Source organism: Hippocampus comes, unplaced genomic scaffold (assembly GCF_001891065.2).
Source record: "Hippocampus comes isolate QL1 unplaced genomic scaffold, H_comes_QL1_v1.1 scaffold568, whole genome shotgun sequence".
NCBI lineage: Eukaryota > Metazoa > Chordata > Actinopteri > Syngnathiformes > Syngnathidae > Hippocampus > Hippocampus comes.
Window position 1 is genome coordinate 339,683 of NW_017842052.1, and position 26,652 is coordinate 366,334.

The 26,652-nt window shown below is 47.2% G+C and overlaps 1 protein-coding gene across 2 annotated transcripts; it reads left to right on the plus strand.

The window, feature by feature from the left end:
- The first annotated feature begins 2,817 nt into the window (after positions 1-2,817).
- Positions 2,818-26,652, plus strand: slc25a26 (solute carrier family 25 member 26). Of its 2 annotated transcripts, XM_019859727.1 has the most exons (10): positions 2,824-2,986; positions 4,338-4,494; positions 5,065-5,183; positions 8,345-8,449; positions 8,590-8,637; positions 20,242-20,286; positions 21,984-22,053; positions 23,792-23,856; positions 25,626-25,699; positions 26,269-26,652. In XM_019859727.1, the coding sequence occupies exons 1-10, from the start codon at positions 2,954-2,956 to the stop codon at positions 26,366-26,368; spliced, it is 816 nt and encodes a 271-aa protein (XP_019715286.1). In that variant the 5' UTR covers positions 2,824-2,953; the 3' UTR covers positions 26,369-26,652. The 2 variants fall into 2 exon arrangements, with proteins under 2 accessions (XP_019715287.1, XP_019715286.1); XM_019859728.1 differs by lacking the exons at positions 23,792-23,856; positions 25,626-25,699; positions 26,269-26,652 and adding an exon at positions 22,142-22,328 and having other exon boundaries at positions 2,818-2,986; positions 21,984-22,086.

Consider the following 26,652-nt stretch of genomic DNA (forward strand, 5'->3'; position numbering starts at 1 on the left):
ACAGCCTGCGGGCTGGAATTGCCCTTTGCTGACTTGTGGCTGACAGTGAATCATTTTCCCTCTACTTCACTCCTTTTTATCTCTGAGATCATATTCTGACTGGGTCGAGATCAATGGTGCTCCCCGCAAATCTGCGCAGAGTGCGGGTGCTTCTTATTAACCTTACAAAGGGGTGACGGAAGACGCCTTCGCACATGCAAGGGGCGGCCTTTGAATTAAATTTGAGAGCTCCAGCTGCAAGAAAAAGGATGTGAACCCTTTCGAATGACCTTGATTTTATGCATGAATTGGGCATCCGGTGTGATTCGATCCCAACACAACAGCAAACAGCATACCACACAAACAGTAAGTGATACGTTCCTTTGTTACTTTTGGGCAGAGGCAAGGAATGCGTCCAGGGTGAGATGTGGAGAGGGATGACAGCCGGTCCAGAAATGAAGACAACTGAAGTGAGAGAGAAGACAGGCGATTTGACCTGTTCCTCTATGATTGCTACTCACCAATGGATGAACGAACAGCTGTTGGGAAACTGCAGTTGTTGGTGTACATTCAAAAGTCAGCTGGCAGGAAAGGCTAGTGATGTCATGACGACTGCCAAAGCAGGATTACAATTTCAGCATCCCGGTGCCGTCATGCTGGTCAGTAGAGACTTCGAGTCACGTTCCAGTCATCTACCGTTAACTTCACACATGTTGGACTGCGAGGGAATAAAGTTCTGGACCTGTATGCCAAATACCAATGCAAACGGGAACTCTTCTCATATATCTGATTTGGAAAAGGCTATTTGTTATTTGACTTACATGATTAAAAAAATTATCTATCTATCTATCTATCTATCTATCTATCTATCTATCTATCTATCTATCTATCTATCTATCTATTTATCTATCTAAGTTCTGAAAGCGCTATATAAATCAGGATGTATTGTATTGTATTGTATCTAGCTATTTTTCTATCTATATTTATTTATTTATTGTGTGGAATATTTTCTGCCAATCTTATGTACAGCATCTGGCTGCAATTGTTAAAATGCTCTGTAAATAGAGTTGATTTGAGTAATTTTGGCAATGTATAGCTGTAAGTGTAAGTTAGCGTATCACATTAATCTAATGCTCTGCATTGAATTTCTCAAAACACAAAATATTATAAAAGCCAATGCAGTCAAGATGACAAAGAAACTAGTCCACATAACATTACTGTCCCAATCAGTGTTTCATCAAGACAACAAAAGGGTGAGAAGGAGATTGTAAGTGATGCTGTCTAGCCTTCCTCGGGCTTATTATACATCAGGAGAACGAGGCGGCATCCAAGTCCAAATCCAGCTGAGGCTCAGATTCGAAGGGATCCCTCCGAGACCCGCTTCAACAAGATGGATGATGGGCACAGAGCTTCAAACTGAGCACACTCAGCCCAGACATCATTGGGTCTGGGCTGAATAAAGAGGTGGCAGACCCATGTCTGCCCTTCCCTAATAGGAGACACTGCCTGGACGACAGCGGCCCATAAATAACCGAGACGGCATGTCATTGAGAAAGAACACATTCACACAGCAGCATCACAAATATTTGAGAAAGAGGAAGCGAGAAATGTGAGCTGAAGTCGGTAACAGAAGAACATTAGTAAATGATTGATTTGGTCAAGGACTGAGTATTGTATTTGTCAAACATCAAGGTCCAAGCATGCATTTAAAATGTCCAGCTGTGGAAATGAAAAGCATGTTTTTGTTGTTGTTGTTGTTTTTTTAAAAAATAAATCAGCCCAAAACCTGATGCCTTGATATTGTTCTCTCTTTGTTAGAACAAAGTTTTCTATGGAGTTCGGGCTCATCTTCACATTTTCAATAGAGAAAAGAAGAACAACCGTTCATCCTTTCAGGCGAATTTGTTAACCTGGTGAGAAGAAGGAGCTGAAGCCACCTGCAGCTCACAGATCCTTTACAAGTCAAGTTGTCAGACCACAAAGTCAAACAAAAAGGACACAGTAGACCTCAGCTCCTCAAGTCAAAGTTGCTTAGCCAAGGCACCCACCAAAGACACACCTGTACTCTCAATGAAGACATTAGACAAGGTTTATTAGAAAGTTAGGTCCTTTGGGTAAGTGAAGGCTACCAATCATACCCAGACGCAAAAAAGAATAACAAGTGGACCCAACAACTGGTGCTGTGGTCAACATTTCAGTGTGAATGATAACATACACTTGGAACATTTTGTGCCATTATTATTTTTCGACCAGTTCGGTGTGTACCACGCCTACTGCTCGAAGATAGCTGGGATAGGCTCCAGTGAGCCCTGCGACCCTTGTGACGATAAGCCAGGGGTGTCAAACTCAGTTCCTGGAGGGCTGCTGTCCTGCATGTTTTCCATCTCTCCCTGTTGCAGCACACCTGATTCAAATGAACAGGTTCAATGTCAGGCTTCCGCAGAGCTTGCTGATGATCTGATCATTTGAATCAGGTGTGTTGCAACAGGGAGCCTTGGAAAACATGCAGGACAGCGGCCCTCCAGGACCTGAGTTTGACACCCCTGCGATAAGTGGATCATAAATGGCTGTCTGGTTATTATTTTTCGCAAAGTAACGATTTGAAATATAATTTTAACCAAATTAAAGTGAATATTTTACGCTATTTAAAAAAAAAAACATTGTGACCCTTTGTCAGTTTTAACATTAAAACTAATGTTTTACGAAATTTAAAATACACACCGTGACCTTTTGTTTGTTTGAAAATACACTTTATATCATTTCGACAAAGCCAAGAACACGATCCGAGGAGACTGACCTGTAGCTGACTGTGTTTCGTGTCATGTGACTATTACGTCATTGCGTTAACGGAAGTCGTTGTGTCAACATGGCGGCGCCCTTGGCGGGCGTGTTTTGATTAGAGTGTCAAACGTGAGCAGGTCTTCGTAAATTGCTGGTTTATGACGCACCCGATAGGAATCATTGAAAGCGGATCATGGAGAGACGCGAGTTCATCGCATCCCTTGTGGTATGAACTGCGCTCGACTTCTCATTTTGACACACTTCAGTTGGGCGTCATTACTTTACCGGCCAAACTACAACATTATTGAACCGAATCTGATTGCAGACTGACTGGAAGTTTCAGCTACCGAAACAACACGGATATTGTTGTTTTACAGTGGTGTACTGTGCGTACATCTTTGGACCTCGTTGCAATATAAATAACATTAATCTTACCAAGTACCTAGAATTGTATCAGTTAAGATTTCAAGAACATTTTCGGGATAGAATCACATTTAACGGCGGATCAAGAACGACCAGTTGCGAACTGGGATTCAAAGACAGATACAGACATGTTAAACGAGACCTGAAATTCCAATTCTGTTTCATGCTAACACGTCAGACACTCCTTTCCCTGAGGCCCTGCACTGCAGGTGCAAGAGTAAAGTGTATCTTACACTAAAAAAAAAAAAAAGTTTTTCTTGCTGTGCCCACCTTGGCCTCTTCTAATGCTAACAATGCCAGTAATAACGACTCCTCGCTATAAGATGGCAATATTTCGAAAACGAAGTACATGTATTGAAATATATACATCGTCCTTCATTCGTTTTGTTGTGTGTTTAGGTTTACGTTAAACATCAACTGGCTTGTCGAGAAAGCATGCTCAGGGAGGGCAGAAAAAAACGTATACGTCACACGCTTGCTGCAAGCAACAGAGAGGCTTTCAACTCAACTCAGGGTGTCCTCACAACACAGGAACTTGCATACACACAGCGCGGCGTTCGGCACGTTAATCGTTTTCTCTGACTGTATTGTCGGGGAAGACAAAATCGAAATCAAGATTACATTTTGTGTGATTCTAGTTAGGGTTATGCTTTAGTGAAGTCTCCATTTAGGCAAAGGCCGATGACTGAAATACATGTTACGGACTTGAAATGAACAAGCTCTTGTTTTCATCTTATTTCGTGTTATAATGCCACAACCAATATTCATTTTACACGATCAAACATTTATTGCACGGCAGGATTGTGCCCCTCGGCGTGCTGACACACACTTGGGGGAGATATATATGTTTTATTCTTCAGAAATACCTCGACCGAACAAAATAAATGTGAGGAACCCCACTAGGATGTGACTGGTTTGAAGGGAATGTACTGCCAACCTTGGTAAGATGAGGGTAGAAAAGTAGCGCCCCTTTGAGCCTGCGGGTCTTTGCAGCCCTTGTATGGCCTGCCACGAATACTGTGACAGACCGTGCGGTAAGACGTGAATAGGGAGGAAATATGGCCCAAATCCCACAGAGCGCGATGAAAATGGGGCCGCTGTGGCTGCTTGGAAGCGAGCGTAAACGTAGCCTGAACAGTGCTTCTGCCACCCAGGCTGGAGGGTGCGCCGGGATGTGCGTGGATCTTACCCTTTTCCCGCTGGACACCATGAAGACCAGACTGCAGAGCCAGCAAGGCTTCTACAGGGCCGGGGGTTTCCGGGGCATCTATGCAGGGGTCCCATCGGCCGCACTCGGCTCCTTTCCTAGCGGTAAGACAGTGATGGTGTTTGCAACAAGTACTGTATTGTTCTGTTGACAGATGAGAGATCACGCTGGCTTCCGAGCCTACGTTAAAACTGCACTGAATTATTTTCCCTTACATGAAATACATGAGGACCTGATGTTGACTGCGCAGCCTGCAAATTGGAGTACTGTAATCCAACATGTAATTTGATTTTCAGTGCGTAGTATCGGCCATTCACATCTTGGTTCTCATTTCTGTGTTATGCTATTAGTTTCCAAATGTCAATTTTACTGTATGTGTTGCGCTGTGTGACATTCTAAGCCAATGAAGACGTCTTTCTAACGTTCTGTCATCCAGGTTGAAAAAAAAAAAAAGCAAGCAATCCACTGCAATGTAATAAAAGAGTAGACAGTGGAGCCCTGCTATTTGATGGGGTTAGGGACAGGCCTGGCCTGCGAATTGCAAAAATATGCGTATAATTGACGCCCATTCAAACGGTTCAATCATTTCATTCGCAGGTAGTGAGGTGAATCGAATAACTGTGTCGGGGTTGACCATTTGACTCCAAGGTCTGTGCGGCTTTGCTCGTTTTCAGCGGCTGCCTTCTTTGTCACCTACGACTGCGCAAAGTCCCTCCTCGGTTCTGGCGGAGTGCTCAAAGAACCGCCAGCGGCTTCAGTCTCACACATGCTCGCGGCCTCCTTGGGTGAAACGGTGAGTGTGACTCTGCCGCCTTTTGTCTCCCCACTGTAGCAATTGTCTCTGCAGGTGTGAAATTGTGTGGCTTTCGGCTTTCGGGTCCAGCTGGGTGTGTTGCCCGGGCTCCTTTTGGGCCATCCCGGTATTCACTTCTCCCGCTGGGTGAAAAAGATCTGGTTGACTAATTTACTGTGTCGTCTCCGAGACCCCCAGACTCTCCGGTGAGTGAAACCTCGGAGCAGTGTAATTTGCTCTGCCCATCGTTTCCCAGTCCTACTCGATGGAAGGAGAGGGATAGGCGGTACAGAAAAGCCCCCACCTTCCCCCGCCCCCCCTGCGATACCACAGTACGAGGTTTTCTGTATTCATGGTTTTTAGATGGATGTAGGTAATTTACCCAAGTTTTGCATGCATATGAAATGGGGTTCATTCCCTGCGGGTCTGCGTCCCTCCGGTGCATTCACACTGTTTACTCTCACATTGGTGCAAATGCAGTCAGAGCTATCATTGCAACAGAGACATCAGTGCCTGCAGTTGATCCCCTTAAAAATGCACTTGGTTTCAACTTTTTGTTGATGGCTAAAGCCAGATAAGTGAGAAAGGTGAGGCTGAGTTTGTTCCTGGCTTTAACCCATTTCCCGCTGTTCTGGATTTGAGCACATCAAACAGATTGAAATCCTCCATACGGAGCGGAGCGCTTTCTCTAGCTCACTGGAGTCTGGCTTCTGCATGCCTTCTCTTCAAAGAGAGTAATCTTCGGGCTTGGCCATGAAAAGACGACCTCACTGCTCGGTTGTATCCAAGGACTAAATGTTGGCGCGGTGATGCAATCACAGCTGCATCTCGTCTCTTGAGTCTTCATTATTGGTGTGTTTTGAAATTTTCGCACTGATCGCCTGTTGCAAGGGTGGCAGCCGGATGAGATTGAGCTGGTGTGGATTTGATGAAAGCAATCAAAGTGTTGGTGGAACAAGTGAGTGCCACGGCAAATGATCGGCTGAGTTTGATTCAAATTTCATGACATTATTTACTCGGGAATGCATCCTGAAATCTAAATTCAACGTGCTCAGTATCAATTTGCCTGTTAGAAATGAATTCCTGAATGCCGTCAAAGGATTTGGGAATGAGCGTAGAAGTTAGCGTGTGCGCGGTGGCCGCCTGCTGTCACCGTGTGCACTGAGAGGGTGAGAGAAGCGCGCGATTGCTCACACGTGCAGCTCAGAGGGCACATTTGTTTGGACGCACCTTCTCATTTTGAACACTTAGCAAGTCCAAGCATTTGACCGTTTATCAATATGTCCCAAACCCTATGATGCCGTTCGTGAATTCTTTCTAGTAGCCGTAATAATAAATCCCACGGAAACCGATTTGACGGAATATGTGATATGTCAACAAAAGTATGCGGTTGCTCTCCGACAAAGTCATTGGGAGAAGCTTGCGGGGATTCAAACAGTGTCAGAAATGGGCCCTCACCAAGCTGCGCTGTCCTGGTGACGGTGGGCCGCTCCCATAAAGAATGTGCAAGATGATGGCGGCTGCCAGGCCGAAGCAGGCTGTTATCCGGCCATTAGATCAGATTTATCTTCATTCCCATTCGCCCGCCGTCTGGTGTGAAAGCTCATTTGTCAAAGGCAAGCGGGCGGCGGCGGCCTTCTCTGGCATCTTTTCGCACCTGCAGCCTCGCTGTCCCCTTTGTCTTACCTCTCACGTCTGTGGGAGGCTGCACGAGAAAATATCTTGTGCACTCGTCGATGGTAAAACTGGCAGCTCCTTGAAGATGCCACTGAGAAATAATCCACGCTTGCCTCGGAGCGCGGCGCTGCGCTCGGCGAGTTATTGGCCATTGTTTCAAAGTTGAGAGGCATGCGGCATCCTCATCATGTGTCTTTTTCTTCATGCCCCCTTTTTTTCCCCGCTCATTCTCCCGTCTTATTTGTCCATTCTTGTGTGTGTTATTGTATCTTTTATGGATTTAATGGATGAGGCTGCCAGAGGTCATAAGAAAGAAATGGAGCTTTATGGTTGGCGTATTAATATATATATATTTTTTTTTTGCATCACAAAGTCAGTTAAATTTACCTGCAAAGTAACATATGTTCCCCTGAATATTCTGCCTTTTTTAAATTCAATTAAGAAAATTTATATATATATATATATATATATATATATATATATATACACACACACACACACACACACCCTACTGTAATTTGCTTTTAGATATGGTTAGCTTTTCCCCTCTCTTGTCAAGGGCAAAGAACATGTGGAGCTATGACATTCATCTTGTCTACTTATAGTTAAATTAGGTTTAACGTTTTTTTTTTCCCCCAGACTGTTGCCTTATTTTATTTATTTTTGGGTGAAGAGAAAAACTTTTAACTGGTTGACAGTTTTGGCTGTCGCTTCCAATGAAGCGACAGGCAAAACTGTCAGCCAGGTAAGAGTTTTTTCTCTTCACCAAAAAAAGAAACCTTAAACCAAATTCAAAGTACATGTGTCTTGTTTTATTGTGTCATGGTCATGGTCATTGCAGCCCGAGAAGGAAAAGTTTTGATCATCATTTTCCATGGCGTTCAGTGGGTTGCCCCAGATTGACTGCCACTTGACCTTGTTTGGTCATGCATTGGAAATTTAATTTGTGCCTAACCGCAGCAATCTGGAAGTGAAAGGGCTCACATTTTACTTTGGGAAAATATCACCAAACAAGAGTCTAAAAAAAAATAAAAAAAAGTCCATCCCCAAGTTAATTATGAATTGTTCTGCCCGTCAGTGTACGTCTCTGAGGAAAAACACGGCATGCGACGTATCACAAGTGGCTACTCGACCAAAGCGAGGAGGCTAATTGAGATGAATGCTGCTGACGTCATGTGGCTACTTCTCCACGCGGTGGTGCTCTTGCTCCATGGTGGAAAGAGTCACCGCCGGACTTGAGTGCCCGGCTGCAGCAACGACGCATGACCCAAACAATAAAAGAATGACATTTCGATTTGAGACGGTTGTCATGCGACAGCTGTTCAAGTCTTGTTTGCGGTTGCACGCTCCTCACGCCACTTCTTGCCCGTTTTTCCAAATCACCTTTTTGTCAGGGTGACGATGACTGTGTGACCCGACGCCTCGACCGACTGTTGGTCGAGTCTTGAATTTCCTCTCCTCGAATCTCTTCTTCTGTCTTGTAGGTGGCGTGTCTGATCCGGGTGCCCACAGAGGTGGTGAAGCAAAGGACACAAGCGTCTCCTTCATCCGGCACATACCGCATACTTGTGGTGGCCCTCAGGGAAGAGGTACACAATCTTGTTCCGAGTGAAGTTGAGCAAGTTGTCTTGCGGTTTAGCTCAACCTGGACGTGGAAGTTTATTCTCGAGTGATTCAAAGTGCCGCTTTCCAACCGTCAGTCACGTTGCTTTTCTGTCTGATTGAACAGGGTATCCCAGGCTTGTACCGAGGATTTGGCAGTACCGTTCTCAGAGAGGTAGGATGAGTTCTCCTTTCTCATTCCTAATGTTTACGTTGAGGGCAAATATGTAGCGCTGTCAGGACTTTCTTTCCTGATGTGTTTTTTGATTTCTTCCTTGCTTTTTAATGTGGCGGTTTCAGCTTTCTATTTGGAATGAAATGAACACTCACATGTTTGTTTCAACTGTTGATTTGCTAAACTGGTTGACCTGGACAGTTTCTTCCTTGCGATGGAAATCACATCAGATCCCACACAATTTTTGTTGCATTTGGTCCGACCTAGGTCAAGTGTTGGAAGTTCTACGTTCCCCGTTCTCTTTTCGTGAATAAATGTGTATGTATGAAAATAAGAGCGGATCGTTCCAAGTTTGGAAAACGACAACCGAAAGAGATCTCACAACGGTACGGCAGTGGTTACAAGGTGAAGAAAAAAGCCGTGCTTAGGGAAAAAAAACAAAAAACTGACTGCAATTTTGGAACTGGCGTGCCAATTTCAGTTTTAAGAAGCATAAGCACTTTGACATCAAAACGCGAACAACAACAAAATGATGACAAATAATTTGAACCAAACCGTATGGTTGTTTGGTCCATGATTTTCTTGAGTCTAAAAATGGCGCGGTAAAATCTCTCCAAGTTGATTTTCGCTCCAGCTATACTCAAGTGTATACACAGAAAATAAGGGAAGGGTCTGAGACATAAAGAAGTACATGAAGGTGACACTTGCCGTTCTGTTTTTCTTGCGGGGGGGGTTGGAAGGTGGCATCATCGAGTCCGCTCCGTTGTGTGGGCCTGTACTTATTTTCTACCTCACTAAACTGATGTTATTCACGCAAATTCCATCTGGACAGCTGGGAGGCTGGGACAACAAGACACTGTGATTTCTCAGAGGGACTCCGAATAAATGAATACATTTGTAGCCTGGTGCACGACCTGCGCGCATACTAACACAGGCAGATGAATCGCAGCGGTGGCAGCAGGGATCTGTGGCGCAGCAACAGCAAAGGATCCTGCCCGTGCCGTGATTGGCTTTGACGCTTGTCGGGAAGGTAATGTGTTTTCTCTCTGCCCCCTTTCGCAAGCCACACTCTCTCCCTCTCCTTTGGCCAAGAGACTCCGTCAAGATAAGTTTGTTTATGTGCCATGGCGTGCCGCTTTCTTTTCTTGCCCGCCAGCGAATTGGGGTCCAGCCTGTGCTATATAGTCATTCCGTAGCCTTCACGAGACCTTCCTGACGGGCCTGATGCTTTAAGGGCTGACGCTAGCGGGTCGAGCACGGGGATGGGGCTACAGAACCTGGAATGCCTTGTCCTCTTTGGTTCACAAAGTCGAGGTAGCCACAAACAAGTTGAAACGATTGGTCCACGAGATCATGCAAAGGCTGTCTTGCGTTGCATTCAACCTTTCTTTTTTTTTCTTTTTGCTCCTGTGGAGCATGACACTTCATTACAATTTGTCTTTTCTTTCGATGAGATCTCTTATGCAATTTGGACAACGTTTCTAGATGTCTTAACCCAGGCTGCTTGGCTTGAGGTGCGGAAGTAGAGCTCAAGTGCAACTCTGCCCTGCATTTGTGGAGGCACCACTGCTTAATTTCACCATCACACACACACACACACACACACACACACACACACACACACACACACACACACACACACACACACACACACACACACACTCTTAAAAGGCTCGCCTATTTAGAGATTATTTTTGCGTTATCATTCGAGGCAGCATTTCATCGCCAAATTTGTCACGGCCCTTGGGTGCATGACGTCATTCAACGATTAGCTCCCGTTCTTGAACCGTATATACAATTCTCCGCCTCACAATTCCTAGTTCAAGCGATGGCAGAAGGTGGCGAGCAAAGAAGACGAGAAGAAACGAGAACAGAAAATAACCGCAACGGATTGGCGAATGCAGATATGACGGCCACGATGCCGATCAAGATGTGGTCGCGGCCGGTATACCAAATGGTTCCACCCGCGGATAAAATTGTGCCAATTGTTATCACTTGAACGAAGTGAAAATAAATCCATCAATCAAGAAATCATGTCAACCTTAGATTCCATTCCGCCACAAAGTTTTGTGAAGATTGGTGGACGACCGGTAGTTTTTGTACAGTGCCGCTACAAAACCAACCAACCAACAAGGAAAAGAAAAATATGAATGAAGTCTTTGGAAAGACGCGTTCGGCACGATGAGTGAATTAGAACGGACCCAAGGTCGATGTCTTGTATTACCTTGTTGTACCACAAGGGGGCAGACTAAGATCATTCATCATTCATTCATTGGCGTCACTCTTCTCGACTATTTCCCCCCCCCCCCCCCCCCACCCTCACACCCCTATCAGCTACTACAATAAAGGTGTGCCCACAGCTTTTCATCTCAAGCTCTGTAAGCTGAGGTTCAATTTGCTAGAAACCGCAGCAATTTGAAATGGCATAATGAGTCGGAGATGAGCTATTAGGCGCTTTATTGGCGTCGTGGCTATCCCGACCGTGGCTCTAAGTGAAACTGACAGTCTGAGGCACCTTGAACCCCAGTTGATTGACTTTTGAGTGCGGTCGCTCCGCACGATCCAGTTGGTAAACACGGCAAGACGATGCACTGAGATCAGTGTTCACTCGCTACCTTGTTCAGTTCTTGGCCAGATTCCCAATACGTTTGAGTTCACCCACAAATAGCGGTTCCTTCTGGCCGCCTCGGTTGTATTTCATAACAAGAACAATTTCACCGCCGAATGACCGAAAACGGTGTTGCCCAAGACTTTAGCTGGCAGAGGCGCAGGATTAGGCTGCTCTGCTGTCAGGCCCCACACACGTGTGCTCTGCATGGTGCAGATTTGGCTCTGCAAGAATGTGCATGACTGTTCTGGAGAAGGCATTTGACGGCTTTGCCCCCTGAGACCTATGCATCACGCTGACGTCAAGCTCCATTTATCATTGAAGCCTTTGTAAAGCAGCAAGTGTCTGGGCCTTAAGAGTTGCGGACCCCCTTAACCCCCCCCCCTTTTTTTTTTTGTTGTGTGTTTTGACAAAAATAAACACGGTTGTTACTTCCATTAACCTTCAGACTTTTCGTTTCGAGGCTTGGGGTTATATTTTCTTCCCGCAAACTTTGTTGTGCAGAGAATCTCTTGGCGCCTCGCATGTGTTTTCAATCGTGTCTAGCAAGAGAGTCGTGGTCGGTGGCGGGTGTTCACTGTTGGGAAGTCATCGGTTTAGAATGAGGGAAACGTGGCCGGCAGCAGATTGGATGTCCTGTCAAAGGAAACTGCTTGCCTTGATCGTTGGGAATTTCGTGCCAGCAAACCAGATTGAAGGCGATCCATAATGCCCTCGACAGCAATATGCAAAAATAACGTTTGAAAAGTACGCTTGTTCTATTTGAGTTTAGTCGACGTTGGAACATGATCCCAAGGACCGCGGTCCTTCAAGAATCCCGTATCTGCTTCATCTCGCACATGGTCTTTGCAATACCGGGCTCGGGAAAGACTTGACCGGCCAGTTCCACACTGCCACATGAATTTGGAATCAAATCGGGCTGTGATTTTATTTCTTTACACAAAGGTGTGTCCTGTTGGGGTGCTCCCCAGAAAAACAACACCTGCCCTGCCAACCCAACGTGTCCTTCAGTCTTGGGCCCGCCCCCCCCACCAACCGTTGCCCTGCCCCTTTTACCCCCGCCTCAACCGTCGCCTTGCTCACAGGGAACAAAACACCTGATAGTCAAGGGGGCGCGCTGTGATGTCACCGCTTCATGTTCAATGAAGGAAAGAAATGGAGTGCCCGTCACAGCAAGAGCATTATCTGTCTCAACCCCGGTTAAGGTTTGCGGTTCAAACCAATTTCTTTCCCTTTCCCGCCACACGAGGCTGAGTAGGAGTTTGACTGCCGGAGGAGGTTGTAGTTTTCTTGCAACTTTTAATTTACATGTCTCTGCAAACGTCTGACGCCATCATTATATTGATTGTTTTAGCTGTGGTTTGATCACATCATATAGTATCATTGTTTCTTAGTCCCTTCAATAGTCCCATTTGATTTGATATGCATGAGTGATGGGGAAAAGAGAAAAAAAAAAAAACAACAAAACTTTCAGTTGGCCCTCAGGCAGTGATTGGTGAGCTGAACCGATTGTTTTTAGGTGGTGTCGCACTTCTGCCGCCTGTCCATGAAATATCTTGTGAGATACGCCACCCAACTTGTATGCAAATCCGCTCGGAGACAGAAACGCCGTTTTGCATGTACGGTTGAAATTCAAACTATTCGAAATCTCTTACACGAACAACTGCTTTTCTACTACAGGTTTGACCTGTTTTGCGCTGTTGGGAATGGGAGACGCCTTGCCTTTGTAAATTGCCGTCGTTTTGTCTGTCGCGTTAAAGGGTCAAGTCATTTCAAGAGGAATATCGGTAGGTTGATTTGAGTCTCTGTTGAAGCGCTTTGCTCAACTTAGGCTCAGCGATCCATGCTAGGTTTTTGCTGCTGCCATGTCAGTTTGGAGGAACGCCGGCTCCTCAGTTGCACACTAACAGCTGAGTCATGAGTCTTGGCCAAAGCTATATTGGTGTGATGTCATGTTTTGAATATGTTCATCAAGTCAATTCACATTGATTTCTATCGCCCTCAATCACAAACCGTCTCAAAGGGCTTCACATGCCCACCGTTGACAAATAGTAACAACATCCCCTGACCTGAACCCCCAGGAGGGCAAAGAAAAAAACAAAACAAAAAAAAAAACATCTGGGGAGAAACCTTGAGAAGGGGCCGCAGTTGGGGGAATCCCCCCGCTCCCTCCATTGCAGGATGACCAGCCTGCAATGGATGCCAAGCGGGCAACGTTTGTTTCACTTTTTTGAGGTTTATTATCCGCATTCACACGCACACAGGTGAGAAGAAAAGACCAAGTATCACCAACACAGCGTACGCATTCTCCAGCCTTTCTCCCATGTTGGACGCAATCACTATTTCCGGCACACCGTTTCTAACCCTCCCACCGCCGCCTCCCCTTCTTTTAATTAGCTCCCTTGTCACCTCGTTTGCCTCACAACAAGTCCTCATTTGTTGTGACTAAGACTGGCCCAGGCTGACATTTGCGGGGATGAAGGAGCTCGAGGCGAATGGGGTCGGTAGTTTGATTGGCTTGCGGGAGACGCGTCGCTTCAACGTCGTCTTAAACGCGCGCAGGGTGCAGCCTTTGGCATTCAAGACTGTCAGGTGGAATTCTTCAGCAAGTAGCGCAGTCAAACACGTTCTAGTTTGTACAGCTGGACGGGCTCCCCTGAGTGATTGCCTATCGCTGAAGGCTGAACACTGCTCACAGAAGGGCCCCTCGCTCATTCTGTTGGAGGCATGACCTCAAACTCATCCAGGACAAATTTGCTCCTGCAGAAAGCGCTCGCTTTGTATGCATTACGAATTTGAAAACGCAGTGGTTGGAATTGTCAGGGACCGAAATAACTGCAATCTGAAACGTTTGTCATATTCCCGTTATTTTTGGGACCACTCTGGGTCTTTCTGTCAGTCACAGAGGGGTATCTGGGCAATTTGGTCCGTGTAAGTATTCCTCACAGCTTTTTGGGACATTTCAGCAAATGGCTCATTTACCCAGCTGTTAGCCGTTCTCAGGAGAAATTAGAAACGCATACGCACACACTTACACACCAATGCCGTAATGAGCGACAGCCATAACGGCCGCTGAGATGAACGAGGCACGGGACACACTTCCGCAGCGTGCTAACTATCGTAGCTCACGTGTACTGTTTAAAAATGCTTCTCTTGGCCGCCCAGATTCCCATTCATAGCAAATACCCTCGGTGAATTGTACATGAAAGGCAGCTGGGGTTTTTTTTTGTTTGTTTTTGTTTTAGTTTTTTTACAATAGCCACCTGCCTGACATCCTGCCCTGCTAATAGAAGCGTGTGTCGCAGGCTATGACGCAAATATTCATTGACGAAATGTTGACATCTAATATTTATTCGACACATTTTTATAGCATCGGAAAACGTTAATGTTTGTGTCATGTTTGTCCTCTGACAGAAACCATATTAAAACAAAAAAATATATATTTCCCTCCCATCTTTTTCCATTTTCAAACATTTTTGAAAAAGCTCTAGGGAGCCACTGGGGGGCGCTAAAGAGCCGCATGCGGCACGAGAGCCGCGTGTTGCCGACCCCCGTGCTAACCATTAAGGGCCTGATTTTCGAATATCCCCAAAAAGTTGTAAAACTTGGGACAGCACACCGGAATAACTACCCCAGGAGAGGCGAGGACAAATGTCGCTGTTTGCAGAAGATGCCCAAAAATGCAGAGTTGAAAATTCTGATTTGTCGTAGAAAACATAGCATGACTCCTTCTTGTGACGGGTTCCAAGTCAGCCTGACGTCATTCAGAATCTCCCAAATTGCATTGCTGAACAGACTATATATATATATGTGTGTGTTTTTTGATTTTGTTTTTGGGATGCCATTTAAAAATAATAATAATAATAATAAATGAGCGGGAGAATTTTTTCTCTGTCGGTTATCAAATTCCTGCTCTGCACCGCCTTACGTGTTGCTTTAGACTTGCTTTTCAGACACGCTATTTAAAGATGCAAAACAGCCATTGCAGTTTGTCTCGGGTTTGACAAATCACATTACGTGTGCTTAGTCCATCACCTCCAGTTGCATATACGTCTCCCGGAGCGTTTAAAATGGATTGTGCGGCAATTCAGCATGTTTGACGGATATAAGCCTGGGTGGGCCCTCTTAGGCCATCAGTTTCCTCATCTGTTTGCATGAACAAACCTGTTTTGTTTTTTTGGGGTTTTTTTTGTGGCCTTGCAAATATTCAGTAAATCAGGCCCGAAGTGGTCCTCCAACCTTTTTGCTGGGCTGCTATTCCATCCTCTCTCTCTCTCTCTCTCTCTCTCTCTCTCTCTCTCTCTCTCTCTCTCTCTCTCTCTCTCTCTCGTCCTAATGAAGTGAGAGGCTAAACGGTTCATTAAAGCGCCCCTATCTTCTCTGTTCCAGAGGTATTGAACCTGTGGATTTTGTTCAAAAAATATTTTGGGGAAAACTTTACTGTAGTGGATGTAATGCCGCTTGACTCAAGTCACCTTCTTGGCTGCAGCTCGACTGCCAAACCTGAGCAACATCCCTTTTAGACAAATGCTGGGTGGAGAAATCTTTTGTAATGCTTTCAATCTTAGATTTTTGCCACATTTGGTGCTCAACGCTGTGACAAACCTTTCATGGATGCCATACTTCCTTCATGCAGGATGCACGAAACACCCCGGTGTAGTTTTTTAATAACGAGAATTTTTTTCGTACAGTCACGTGTATTCTCACTCGTTTTAGCACGTCTGTGTAAGCTTGAACATGGGGGTGCCCAAAACACGTCCTGTGTATCTGTTCTGTTGTTGACTGTATCACCTTTCATCACATCACAAATCTGTTTGTTACCAAACAGTCAGTCCATCAGCGTACTTTGCTGACACACCGTAGATGGTATGTGGTTGCGTCAGTGTGCGTGCGTGAATGTGTGTGCGTGCATGTGTGTGTGTGTCTGCCATTTGTACAGTGGATATTTCAAGACAACACACCCGGGTTCAAATGCAAGGTTTTTGCGGTATTAAAAAAAAGGAAGATTAAAAAAAATTATAACTTTGTCCACCATTGATGTTAGCTATAACCCGGACAACTCAACAGAAAACCCCCCAAAATATTTTTGACAGAAGTGCAAAGGTAAGTAAGCACGCTGTTTTCGAACACCTCACATACTGTAGATAGATCCAATGTAGTTAGACAGTGGACTGGCTAGCTACATCGAGAGCGGGCTAGCTGGCTGTCCAGTTAGATGTGTAGCTAGCTAGCCACCTAGCTAGCCAGCTATTTATGTAGCTAGCTAGACAGCTATCTACATTGTATCAATGTATGTGAGGTGTCCGAAAACAGCAATTACAGTAAGCAATTATTTCACATGACCTTCAGCCAACCAAGCAACCAATCAGTCGGTCAATCTACGCTCGTATCTGCATGGTAAATGATGGCAGTTTGTGAGTTTGTCTTGACTCATTTGACATATTTGAATGTGATTGGTTAATTGTGAACACCGTTTAGACAAGGATGTGCACAGCTGCGACGTCACATTTTCTCAGGTGTTTATTTTCACGTGCCTTCTCTAAAAAATAAATACAAACTATTTTTGGACAGGTTCCATATTACCTTCTGGGCGGAAAATCTTTTTTCTATATAGGAAAAAAAAATGGCATTTGAACAGGGATGTCTAGACTTTCATTTTGTATGTTTTTGTGTTTGTGCATGCCTGCGTGTGTGCGTGGTGGTATTTCTTTGCAAGCGAATCCATCATGTTGTATAAGCTGACAATAAATGCAAACTTGAATGTGAATTGCTCTTCTCGTGACCCGCATTCATCAGACTGTTTGAAAATGGCCGCCGCTGACGGCTTTCCCATGTGACTAACATCTGGATTTATTCGAAAACATTGCACAGCGTGTTCCTTCTTCTCTTTCGACACATTAGTGTCGAGATTTTTCACTGATAGTCGGCGCTATTTGAGAATGTATATTTCGTTATTGCGATCAGTTCATGGTAATTTCCGGCAAGCTTTGTGACATGACCCAACATCACAGATTGTTTTACATGCTGCTTTGTCTGAATTCTCAGACGTAGTTTATCCCCGTGTGGAAAAGTTGGCCCGCGCTCCAGCTTGGAAAATGTTGAGCATGATGCAATCGCAAAAGGACTTCATGCACCTTCATGCGCCGCGCCGGCAGAACTGTGATCTTCATTCTCAGTCAGCCCAAGATTGTTTTCGAATCCAATTTTAGAAATTGAATTTGAAATTCTTAATGCCTTCTAAGTCATGATTCCAAAAGCAAGGGCTTTCGGACAGTTTGACAGATGGTTTTGCAGTGGTCATCAGGTATCAAGTGCTAACATGGGATCCAGCTGCATTCTCCAGCTCATGAATCATTTGCTCCACATCTGGTGGCAGGCAAGTGTGGAAGAGACTCAGCTCAGCACATTCTTGTTTCTGATCTGTTTTCAAGCTTTTGACTTTCTTCGCTCGGCTACAGTGTGACCGCTCTTGTTCAGTGTCAGACATCGAAGGTATCGCCATTCGTACCTCTTTTCTCTGATAGCAACGATTTTGTTTGGCTTGATATCGTCTGGGAAAAAAACAATACTAAAAAGGACGTGACACGATTGTAATGATACTTGTACAATATGTTCCTTCCTTTTTTGATATTTTGAGGTGTCTCATCTTTCGTTATTCTATTTTTTTCCTGCACTTCCACACGACAGTAAACTAAAAGCACACAAACTATTATGCCGAGTATCCATGTTTTTTGAGAATTGTATAAAATATTATTTTCAGGGGTAGCTAATTTTGTAGCTCCAAAAGTGTCAGCCAGGTCAGAGTTTTTCCTCTTTGCCTCCCCCTCTACCCCCCCACCAAAAAGGCCATTGTCTGGGGAAAAAAAAAGAAACCTTAAACCCAATTTAACTATAAGTACACAAGATGAACGTCATCAGTGCACATTTTGTGGCTGGCGACAGCCCCCCCACCCCTGCCGCCAATCCTTAACATGCTGTTATGACTTCTTACCGGTATTACTGAGCACCGGTCAACCAGACACAGTGAGAGGCTTTGTTACAACAGACTGTCTGAATTATACATTCTTCACTGAGGGCTGGTCAGTGGTAGCAACTGGTAGAGAGACTTTTATAGAGTATTTAAAAACAAAAAGACCCCCCCCCCCCCAAGAATTATTTACGGATGAGATTTGTGGCAAAATGAAAGATGACTATCATCTCTCTGTTGGCACGGCCGCCTATACTTGTACATTTTGTCGACTTGTTTCTGTCCCATCATCCATCATCTTGCCTCGCTCCCCTTTTAAAACCTCATCAGTATGCGCGAGCTGCAATACGACCTATTAAAAGTCGTTTGTCAAATTGCGGCCAACTGGCTTGTCCTCCAATCAGGCTCATGCGGAATATATTTTGACATGTGTTTTTCTGCCCTCCGCCGCGCGCTTAAAGACCCGTGACAGGCCGAAGCCTCTCGGAATACTAATAAAGTCCCCGCTAATACGCTTGGCAAGGACGCTTAGCACACGCAAACACACAACCTGGAGCGGTGTCAGCAGAGGCACACGGCCCACGTCTCTATACGGATACGATATAGAAGCCGTCGCTTTCGATCGGCCGCAGGAAGTCTCCGCAAGCACGTTGCGCGTAACGCTTCGGCTCAGACGCGTCAGGTGAAATGTGACATTTGCGTGCCGAACTTGAAGACGGCGGCGAGTCGTTCTTCTTTCCGCGTGCCAGCCGTGGAACGGTCTGCCCGCAGGCCGCCCGGAGAGCACAGATGTTGGAGGGCTTTGGGAGCAGATGCCGCTGAGCTGCTGGAACAAACGCTCTCGCCAAGATGCATATTTTGACGGGAGTTTTGCCAGAATGTACGCAGCTCGATATAATTGCTCTCCTTTCAGCGATGATCCGTCTTTCTTGTCGTCCACGCCAAGTGACTACGTCCGAATGGGACCCGGTCCCTTATTTTAGCCGCGTCCGATCTTCAAACTGAAAAATAGTAGTCTTTGTCAAAGCAAGAATCTGATTTGCTAACGGCAAGATGACTAGGGCGGAAAAAAATGGGGTGTTTCTCACAGCACTTTACCAGCGCTCTTCTGATTTTCGTGGATAACACAACGAAAAATCCACCGCAAAACTTTTTAAGTTAACGTGTACGCGATACAGCAAGTGCGAACAAAGCACTGTTGGCGCACAGTCATTGGACTCACCTTATTGGACATGTTCTTTTGCAGTACTCGTTTCACCTCCATCGTTCCGATTTGTGCGAAGGGGGCCGGCCCAATGTTCATTCCAAAGAGAGGGAGCGGCAACGGTAAAGGCTCCATCCCCTCGGAGCCTCCTCTTACTTCTCGGTACCTCCAGCAAAGGTCGGGGTGGAGGACCTGTAAAATGTTTCGGGAGCCAGGGTAGCGATGCCAAAGTCGAGTGATGAGCCCCTCTGACGAGTGCCGGGCAAGAGGCGACCGACTGGTGACGCTTGACGGAGGATCGGCTGACTCCGAAGTCAAGCGCGTAGCAGTCATCCGGCCTAGATGGAGGCACGAATGACTGTTTCTTGGCACAGCTCCATTTTCCTCTCGGCGCTCCGAGAGCAGATGTTGCCGATTCACTTTTTTTTTTTTTTTTTTTTTTTTTTTTTTTTTTTTTGACGATGTCCAGGTTGACTGTTTGTATGAGGTCAACTCGCCTTGGACCAAACGTTGAATTAGCTCATGAAATGGCATGAACACGCACCGGTGTCGTCGTAGTCCGCTCAAACAGATTGGAAGGAGAGGCGCGGATGGCCGACTGGTAGCCTCGTTACTGTGATCAAAAAGTAACCGCATCAAATCAAAACGATTTTTTTCCTCTCTCGCTGAATTTTTCCTTTTTGCTTTCCCGTGTGCGCCGATCAAGCGTTTCCCGTGGCAATACTCAATCCCCCAGCCCTCAATGTGGCCTTCTTCAAAGATGAACCTCTTGGATTTGAAATGTTACTGCACATGTGAAAGATTCCCCCTTGTTGTGTTTTTCAGATTCCGTTCTCTCTGGTGCAGTTTCCGCTTTGGGAGTATTTAAAGGTACGTCTGACGTCCTTGCTGTACCCTTCTAACTTTATGTTGCTGGAGAGCGTGATTGCAGCCATATTTCTCGCTCTCCTTCATTTCCTGTAATGATGATGTCCAGTGATCAATACACGGCAGTGACGTCAAAAGTCCACAACAGTGGAGTGAACCTTTAGCGGCAGCCAAATGACGGATTGTTCCGTCCTGGTTTCTTGGGTTCCTCACCTGCCATTGTCATGCTTCATGTCGACGCATCAAATCAAGCGTTGTGAAAATGCGTGTGTGTTTGTGTGTGTGTGTGTCTCCGGCTTTTCTTGTGAAACTCAATTTTATTTCATGTGCTCTCTCGCCCGCGCGGTGGCCCCTCTCCCCTTTAATTGCGCCGCTCTGGACACATTAAAAGCGGCTTCTCTTTGAAAAGACGGCCTTTTGTTGGGGGTGACATCATGTCTCAAGGGGCACCAGAGGCGGACAGTTAAACATTCCATCAATGTTAGGGGCTAATGGCTCAGCTAATTTGCACAATCGCCCGCACATCTGTGTGCGTGCATGTCTCTGCGTGCGCGCACGGCTTGATTTCCGACAGTTGGATTTTGCTGTCCACAAGTGTGCCTTTGTCCCTCTTTCGGGGGGGGGGGGGCATCTGCGCCCATGACTGCAAGCTCTCCTGAGTGTTTGACTGGAGCCTCAAGATGAGAAAGGGGGGTTTACTTCGAGCAAAGATGTCCATCGAATCGACGACCCAGGTGCCATTTATAGACCACATGACCCCGCCCCCTCCCAAAAAAAAAAAAGCCTAAAAATGACATTTGGTTTGTGAGAAGGGAGGTTGTCAGAAAGATAGATCTTGACTACTAATACATTTGTGCTTGTGCTGTGGAGCCTCTCTCTATATTCGAAGATAGAAATAACGCACGATCGTTATCAGGGCCGCTACGTCTGTGAAATACACCCCGAAAAAAAAAAAAAAAGAAAGCTGGTTGCATGATTTTACTTAATTTGTCAAGTGGTGGGTGGACACAAAACAAAATCATCTGGACTCAGATATGTTTTTTGAAGTTGACGAGACACTTCCTGAAAATGTATCCGCATCCAGATGATTTTATTTGGGGAATCCACTTGATGAAATGAAATGGAGTCAATTCAACAAACCATTTTATTTCTTTTTTTTTTTCTTTTTTTTAAACAAAACCATGCAACCGATTACCATTGCAGAAGGAAGAGGCGTACGTGGGATATCTCACAAAAAGAACAGTAACTGCGCCACGCGCTACCTCCATTACTCACCTGGACACATCATCACGTACCTCCCGGTGCCGTCCGCGTGCATTTTTGCACCAAGGTTGACCTCCTACGGTCCTGGGGTCTCACTTGTCAAGACAAGAGTGCGCAGGATGCGCAAAAACTGAATAAAAAAAAAAAAAGCTGACCGCCACACACCCGTAGGATATTTTCCCTTGCTAAGTCAACACTTGGAAAACCCGCATGTGGATCCCGCCCTCGACACACTCGGATCCTACCTTGACTTGCAGAAGAAAAGTGTCATTGCTTTCTGAAGCAGCAATATTTGATATGAGGGTGTTGCCTGTACCGCCTGGCCCAGTCATGTTTTCAAAACGGCGGATCTCGCAACCGACCGCTTCTCTCTTTTGTTCTCGTCCTTTCTCGCGCACTCTTTCTGATTTGTCTCCCCACTCTGCTCTCTCTTGCAGACTCGGTGGTCAGAGAGACGAGGTGACCCGCTCCACTCTTGGCAGGCCGCGCTGTGCGGAGCTTTTGCAGGTGCTGAGGATTACGGGCGCAAGGGGGAGGGACGCCGGCCGGGTAGGCCCGTGTCGGCGAGCCGCGTGGCTTTCATTCCGCTGCTAAGGCTCACCATCGCTCACACGGCAAATCCGGCGAAAGAGGTTGGCGGAGAGACAAATGGAGGGAGAAAACGATTGCGCTGCGGTCAACTCGCATTGTTGTCAGGGTGGGGCAAATGTCCGCCAATCAGCCACATCAGCCCCGATGGTCCGGTTTCAGCCCCGATGAGTATCAGGGGGAGGTGAGAGGAAAATATTGTGGTGAACAAACGATTAACCCCCCAAATTTCCGGATTCTCTTCCTGTCTGGCGTGCTTTTTAAATTCCTGTTCCCACAACAGTTTGGCGCCGAGCGGCGATTCTTGGCACTGTACAACACAGAAACGGAAGTGCGGTGCCATTTTGCACACCCGCAGCAGCCAGCGGGCCGGCCTCACGGCAATCTGGGGACGGCCTCAAAGTATTCACGAACAGCAAGTCAGACACGCACTCGGAAAAGGATGCTTTGCGGCCAATCAAACACTTTGCTCCGCAAGGCGGTTGCGTTTTGAATTGAATCTCAGCTTACTGAAAAGGACGAGCAAAGCCAGCCGCTCGATCCGAGTGTTGACGATGGTGTTCCCTTCCTAAAATTTGGCGACCCGCTTTTCCTCGGCTACACTAAAGCATGAGTTGCGTCAGGAACGATGAGGAATATTTGTATGTATATAATTCCTTCTCGGTAAGTAAGCCCAACTGTACCAGAACGTGGCTCGTAACCTCAACCTGTCGGCACCTTCGTCAAGCAAAGAGAGAGACTGCATTTTGGCGCGGCTGCTCAATTTTCCCAGCCGCACATCGTGCGTACGTGACTTTGATTTGAATCCACGAGCAACTGCGGCAGTGTACCAAACACGCCGACGCCACCTCCACCCACCCCCCCCCCCCCCCAAAGCTATCGAAAGGGCTTCAATGCGACGTGAAAATGAAAATGATTTGAAAATCATTTGGGAGTTGTCATGCTCAAATGTAATCCATTTCACGGAACAGCCACAGACAAACCATGACCCGCAGGGGGGGGGCTACAGAACGGGAGTCCGCCGGCGCGCCTTTTACCGTTTTCACAGATGAAAAGAACAACGTAAGGGAGGGGGAGGAAAAACAAAACAAGCCGTGACTTAGCATCTGGAAGGGGATCGCAGTATGGATTTGGAACTCGGCAAACAGGCCGACATGAATACGCACATGTGGAGGTGGGCTGGGGAAACGTTCCCGTCCACCTGCGGAGGCCGGCAGCCTTGGCAGCCAACGGGGCGCCACCGCATCCCATTCTGCAGGGGCGCCGTCGTCGAGGAAGGGAGAGGGCTTGGGGGGGGGGGGGTTGTGTTGAGAAAGTCAAGTGAAAATATCCTGATATCAATACTCATCGGACGCACGCACACGCCCGTCTCAGGTCGTCACGGGATGATGCGTCGGGGCGTATTGCTCGAGGGAGGAATGAGTCAGTTGGAATCAAAGTGTGTCTGTTTTTTTTGTAGCCCCAACAGAGGGGGTCCCAGATGGATAATATTATCACCCGAGGAACACCATGACGACGCTTCGGCGTTTATGGCCGCTTTAATATATCGCTGCGACCGTGGCGGCGCATGTGGCTCCTTGCATGCTTCGTTTGCCTTCAAACCTGCCCCGCGCCTTTCATGTGGCTCCGCCGGAGTAACATTTGTGTATCGCCGCAGGTGCGGTGGCAGCCCTTGTGACCACTCCTCTTGATGTGGCAAAGACGAGGATTATGCTGGCAAAGGTACGCGAGGCTCTCCCTCGCTCTCTCGCGCACACGCCGTTTGGAAGCGGTCCGGTCGGGCGACCCCTCGCGGGCTGCGGCCCCAAGGGGGCACAACTCAAGAAACGCGCACGCCTCCGCCCTCCCGCCTGGACTGCGGACAAGCGCTGCCGAGACATGTTGCTGTTGGAGGGGAGGAGCAGAGCGCACTGCCTCGGATGAGTTTCCATCTCGAGGCCGCCCCGAAGGCCCGAACGCCGCTCCTCTCCTGGCATCCTCTCCCCTCCGACACCCGTATCTACGCACACCTTGTCTCGTAGCTGCCTCCGCCTGTCGGGCTGCGCTCCCTGCGTCTTGTGCGCATTTCAGGTCGTGCGCTCGGACCGTCGTCGGCCCACGCAGACGTTTGCGGACACTTCTTGGATCAAACGCGGCGCTCCGGGCGCTCCGCCCCTACTGAGAGACTGGAATGAACGCAAGTTTGGTTCAGAAAACGGTTCACTGGAAGTGGGCGGCTCTGGACCGTTGTGTCGACAATGTGTGCCAAGCGGCTGCTGAAACTTGCCATCAGCGCAGCAACTTGGTGCGCGCACGCCAAGAGGTGGAAATTTTTCGCCGCGTTTTACATTCGGCGTACACGAGCAGAACGTGCTGCCCGGAATTGTCAAAAGTCCAACGTAAGCACATTGTAGCTTTCTGCTCACGTGTCACGTCAACACAGCGAGACGTGACAGCTGCTATTTGGGATTGATCCCAATGTTATTGTGTACATTAGAAGTCTGGGTTTTTTTTGCTGAGTAGTTTCCCTTATGATTATGTTGTCTGAGGTCCACATTTATTTAGTATTTTATTTGTGCTAGTATTCACAAAAAAAAGTTTTGCGCTGTCTTGCTTTTGGGGCGGGAGGTGGGGGGGGGGGGATTTCCGGAGGAACCTAAAATGCACCGTGACCTTTCTGTAGACTTTTGAATATGCAGCTGTTCATTGTTTTTTCTCAACAATTTGCGATCTGTTCTCTAAGGGCTGAACGGCAAAATTCACAACAGGCCCACCCCCCCCAGTTTGCATTTTAAATCCCGTAAAGAGCGTTGTCGTGCAAGTGAGCCTCCAAAATGACACGGTGAACGTTTGTTGCGTGCGCGGCGCTCAAGACCGCGAATGTGGCAAACGCATTACCGCCATAACCCAAATTCTCAAGCCACATGCGCTGAGAAGTCGAGACCAAAGCAGGAAAGTCGAGGAGGCGCAGGTGAAAGGCACCCCAATTCGTTGGAGTGCCCGGCCGTTCCGCGGCCGTCGAGGTGACGCACGCGAGCGTCATTCATTTTGCTCACCTCTCGCGTGGATGAAATGCGGGACTGCACCTTTGGTTCAAGCACATCTGGTTGTCAGGATTCCCAGCAGATGTTTTTTTCATGCTCGGTGAGCCACACGCGTCACCGACTTGATGCGTCTCTCGGCCACGTGTGTTGACTTCACGCCCAGCGGCCCCATTCCTGCGGGCTTATGCCCCCCCTCCCCCGACAGCCACGGATCCAAAACCCTATTGTGTAAATAAGAAGCACTAGACTGTAGGTGTCTGTGTGTTTGGCTGGGCAAATGGCCGACCGGGCTCCCGAACGGTTGTCTGGCCCCGTGTTGCGGTTGTCACCCGGCCGTCCCTGGGAAAGGGCGGATGAAGGAAGCTTAGCTGAGGAAGACCAAATAGCTTCGCTCTCTGCCAAAGCCCAATTTAGCTCTCGCCACGCGCGCTGGATCGTCACGTCTCCTCCTCTCTCTGTCTCTCCTAGGCCGGGTCAAGCACGGCGAGCGGCAACATCCCACTGGTGCTTTGTGACGTGTGGAAGAGTCGAGGCCTTACTGGGTGAGTGGGCGAAGGCCTTTTAATCGCAAATGCCGTCCAAAACAACTTCATCCCAGCCCCTTTAAAAAAAAAAAATCCCTTCAGACATCATGCCTCACGCGAGAAAGTTTCAAAACAGTCGGAGGCTGCGCACTCCACAAGTTTCTGTCAACAATTGTGAAGACAAAGTCAACTGCGCCACGGGCAGGGTGCAAATCGGCCGTCTCGAGGGATGACTTTGTGTCCCTACAAGTAAAAATGAGGTCCCAAAAAATGTGAATGGAAATGTTAAAAATGTTGCACTTTTTTGAGATGTTTTCATTTTTTGTTTGACCTAAGAAACCGATTTGACCAGGCGTTTTACTTTGGATATTCATGATTGATTGCTCGAAAGGCCATCTTCAGAGCAACGCACGATGCCGCTTCCCTGGTGTCGCAGCGGCCGTGCAGCATTTTCGTTTCCGTGCAATCGATCGTGATTTCAAGGTTTTGACTCCGACATCAGCTCGGCACACCGCTTGTGCGCGAAGCGGTCCTCGGCGGTTCGCAAGAGCAGAAGCGTCTTGTCTAACGTGGCTTTTTGTCGGCAGGCTGTTCGCGGGCAGCATACCGAGGATGACCTTCATCAGCGCGGGCGGTTTCATTTTCCTGGGAGCCTACGAGAAAGTCCGCCGCACTTTGCTGTCCTAAACGTGCGACCGCCTCCGCCCGGGAGCCCAAGGAGCAGCCGTCAGCGGACCTCTCGCGGCCACCCGGGGCTTCCGCACAACTGCTGTCAGCCAGAAACGAGAAGAAGAGAGATGTTTCCTGTCAGTGCTGTGAAGGACTTCAGTTTTTGACGTGAGAAGCTTGGCAATTTTGTTTTGGCTCCATTTTGAGCAAGTCTTTACGCGGTAAACTTCATTTGACCCGCTCCAACTTTTGAATGCACGTCTTGCGCAATGCCGTTTGCCAACCAATCGCAGGGCGCGCAC

What these genes read in the sequence shown, in the direction of transcription:
- slc25a26 (XM_019859727.1), top strand. Translation starts at nt 2,954, where the DNA reads ATGGAGAGACGCGAGTTCATCGCATCCCTTGTG. An exon ending in AGTTCATCGCATCCCTTGTG is followed by an intron (nt 2,987 to 4,337) that starts GTATGAACTGCG and finishes TCTGCCACCCAG; the next exon opens with GCTGGAGGGTGCGCCGGGAT. An exon ending in AAGAGTCGAGGCCTTACTGG is followed by an intron (nt 25,700 to 26,268) that starts GTGAGTGGGCGA and finishes TTTTGTCGGCAG; the next exon opens with GCTGTTCGCGGGCAGCATAC.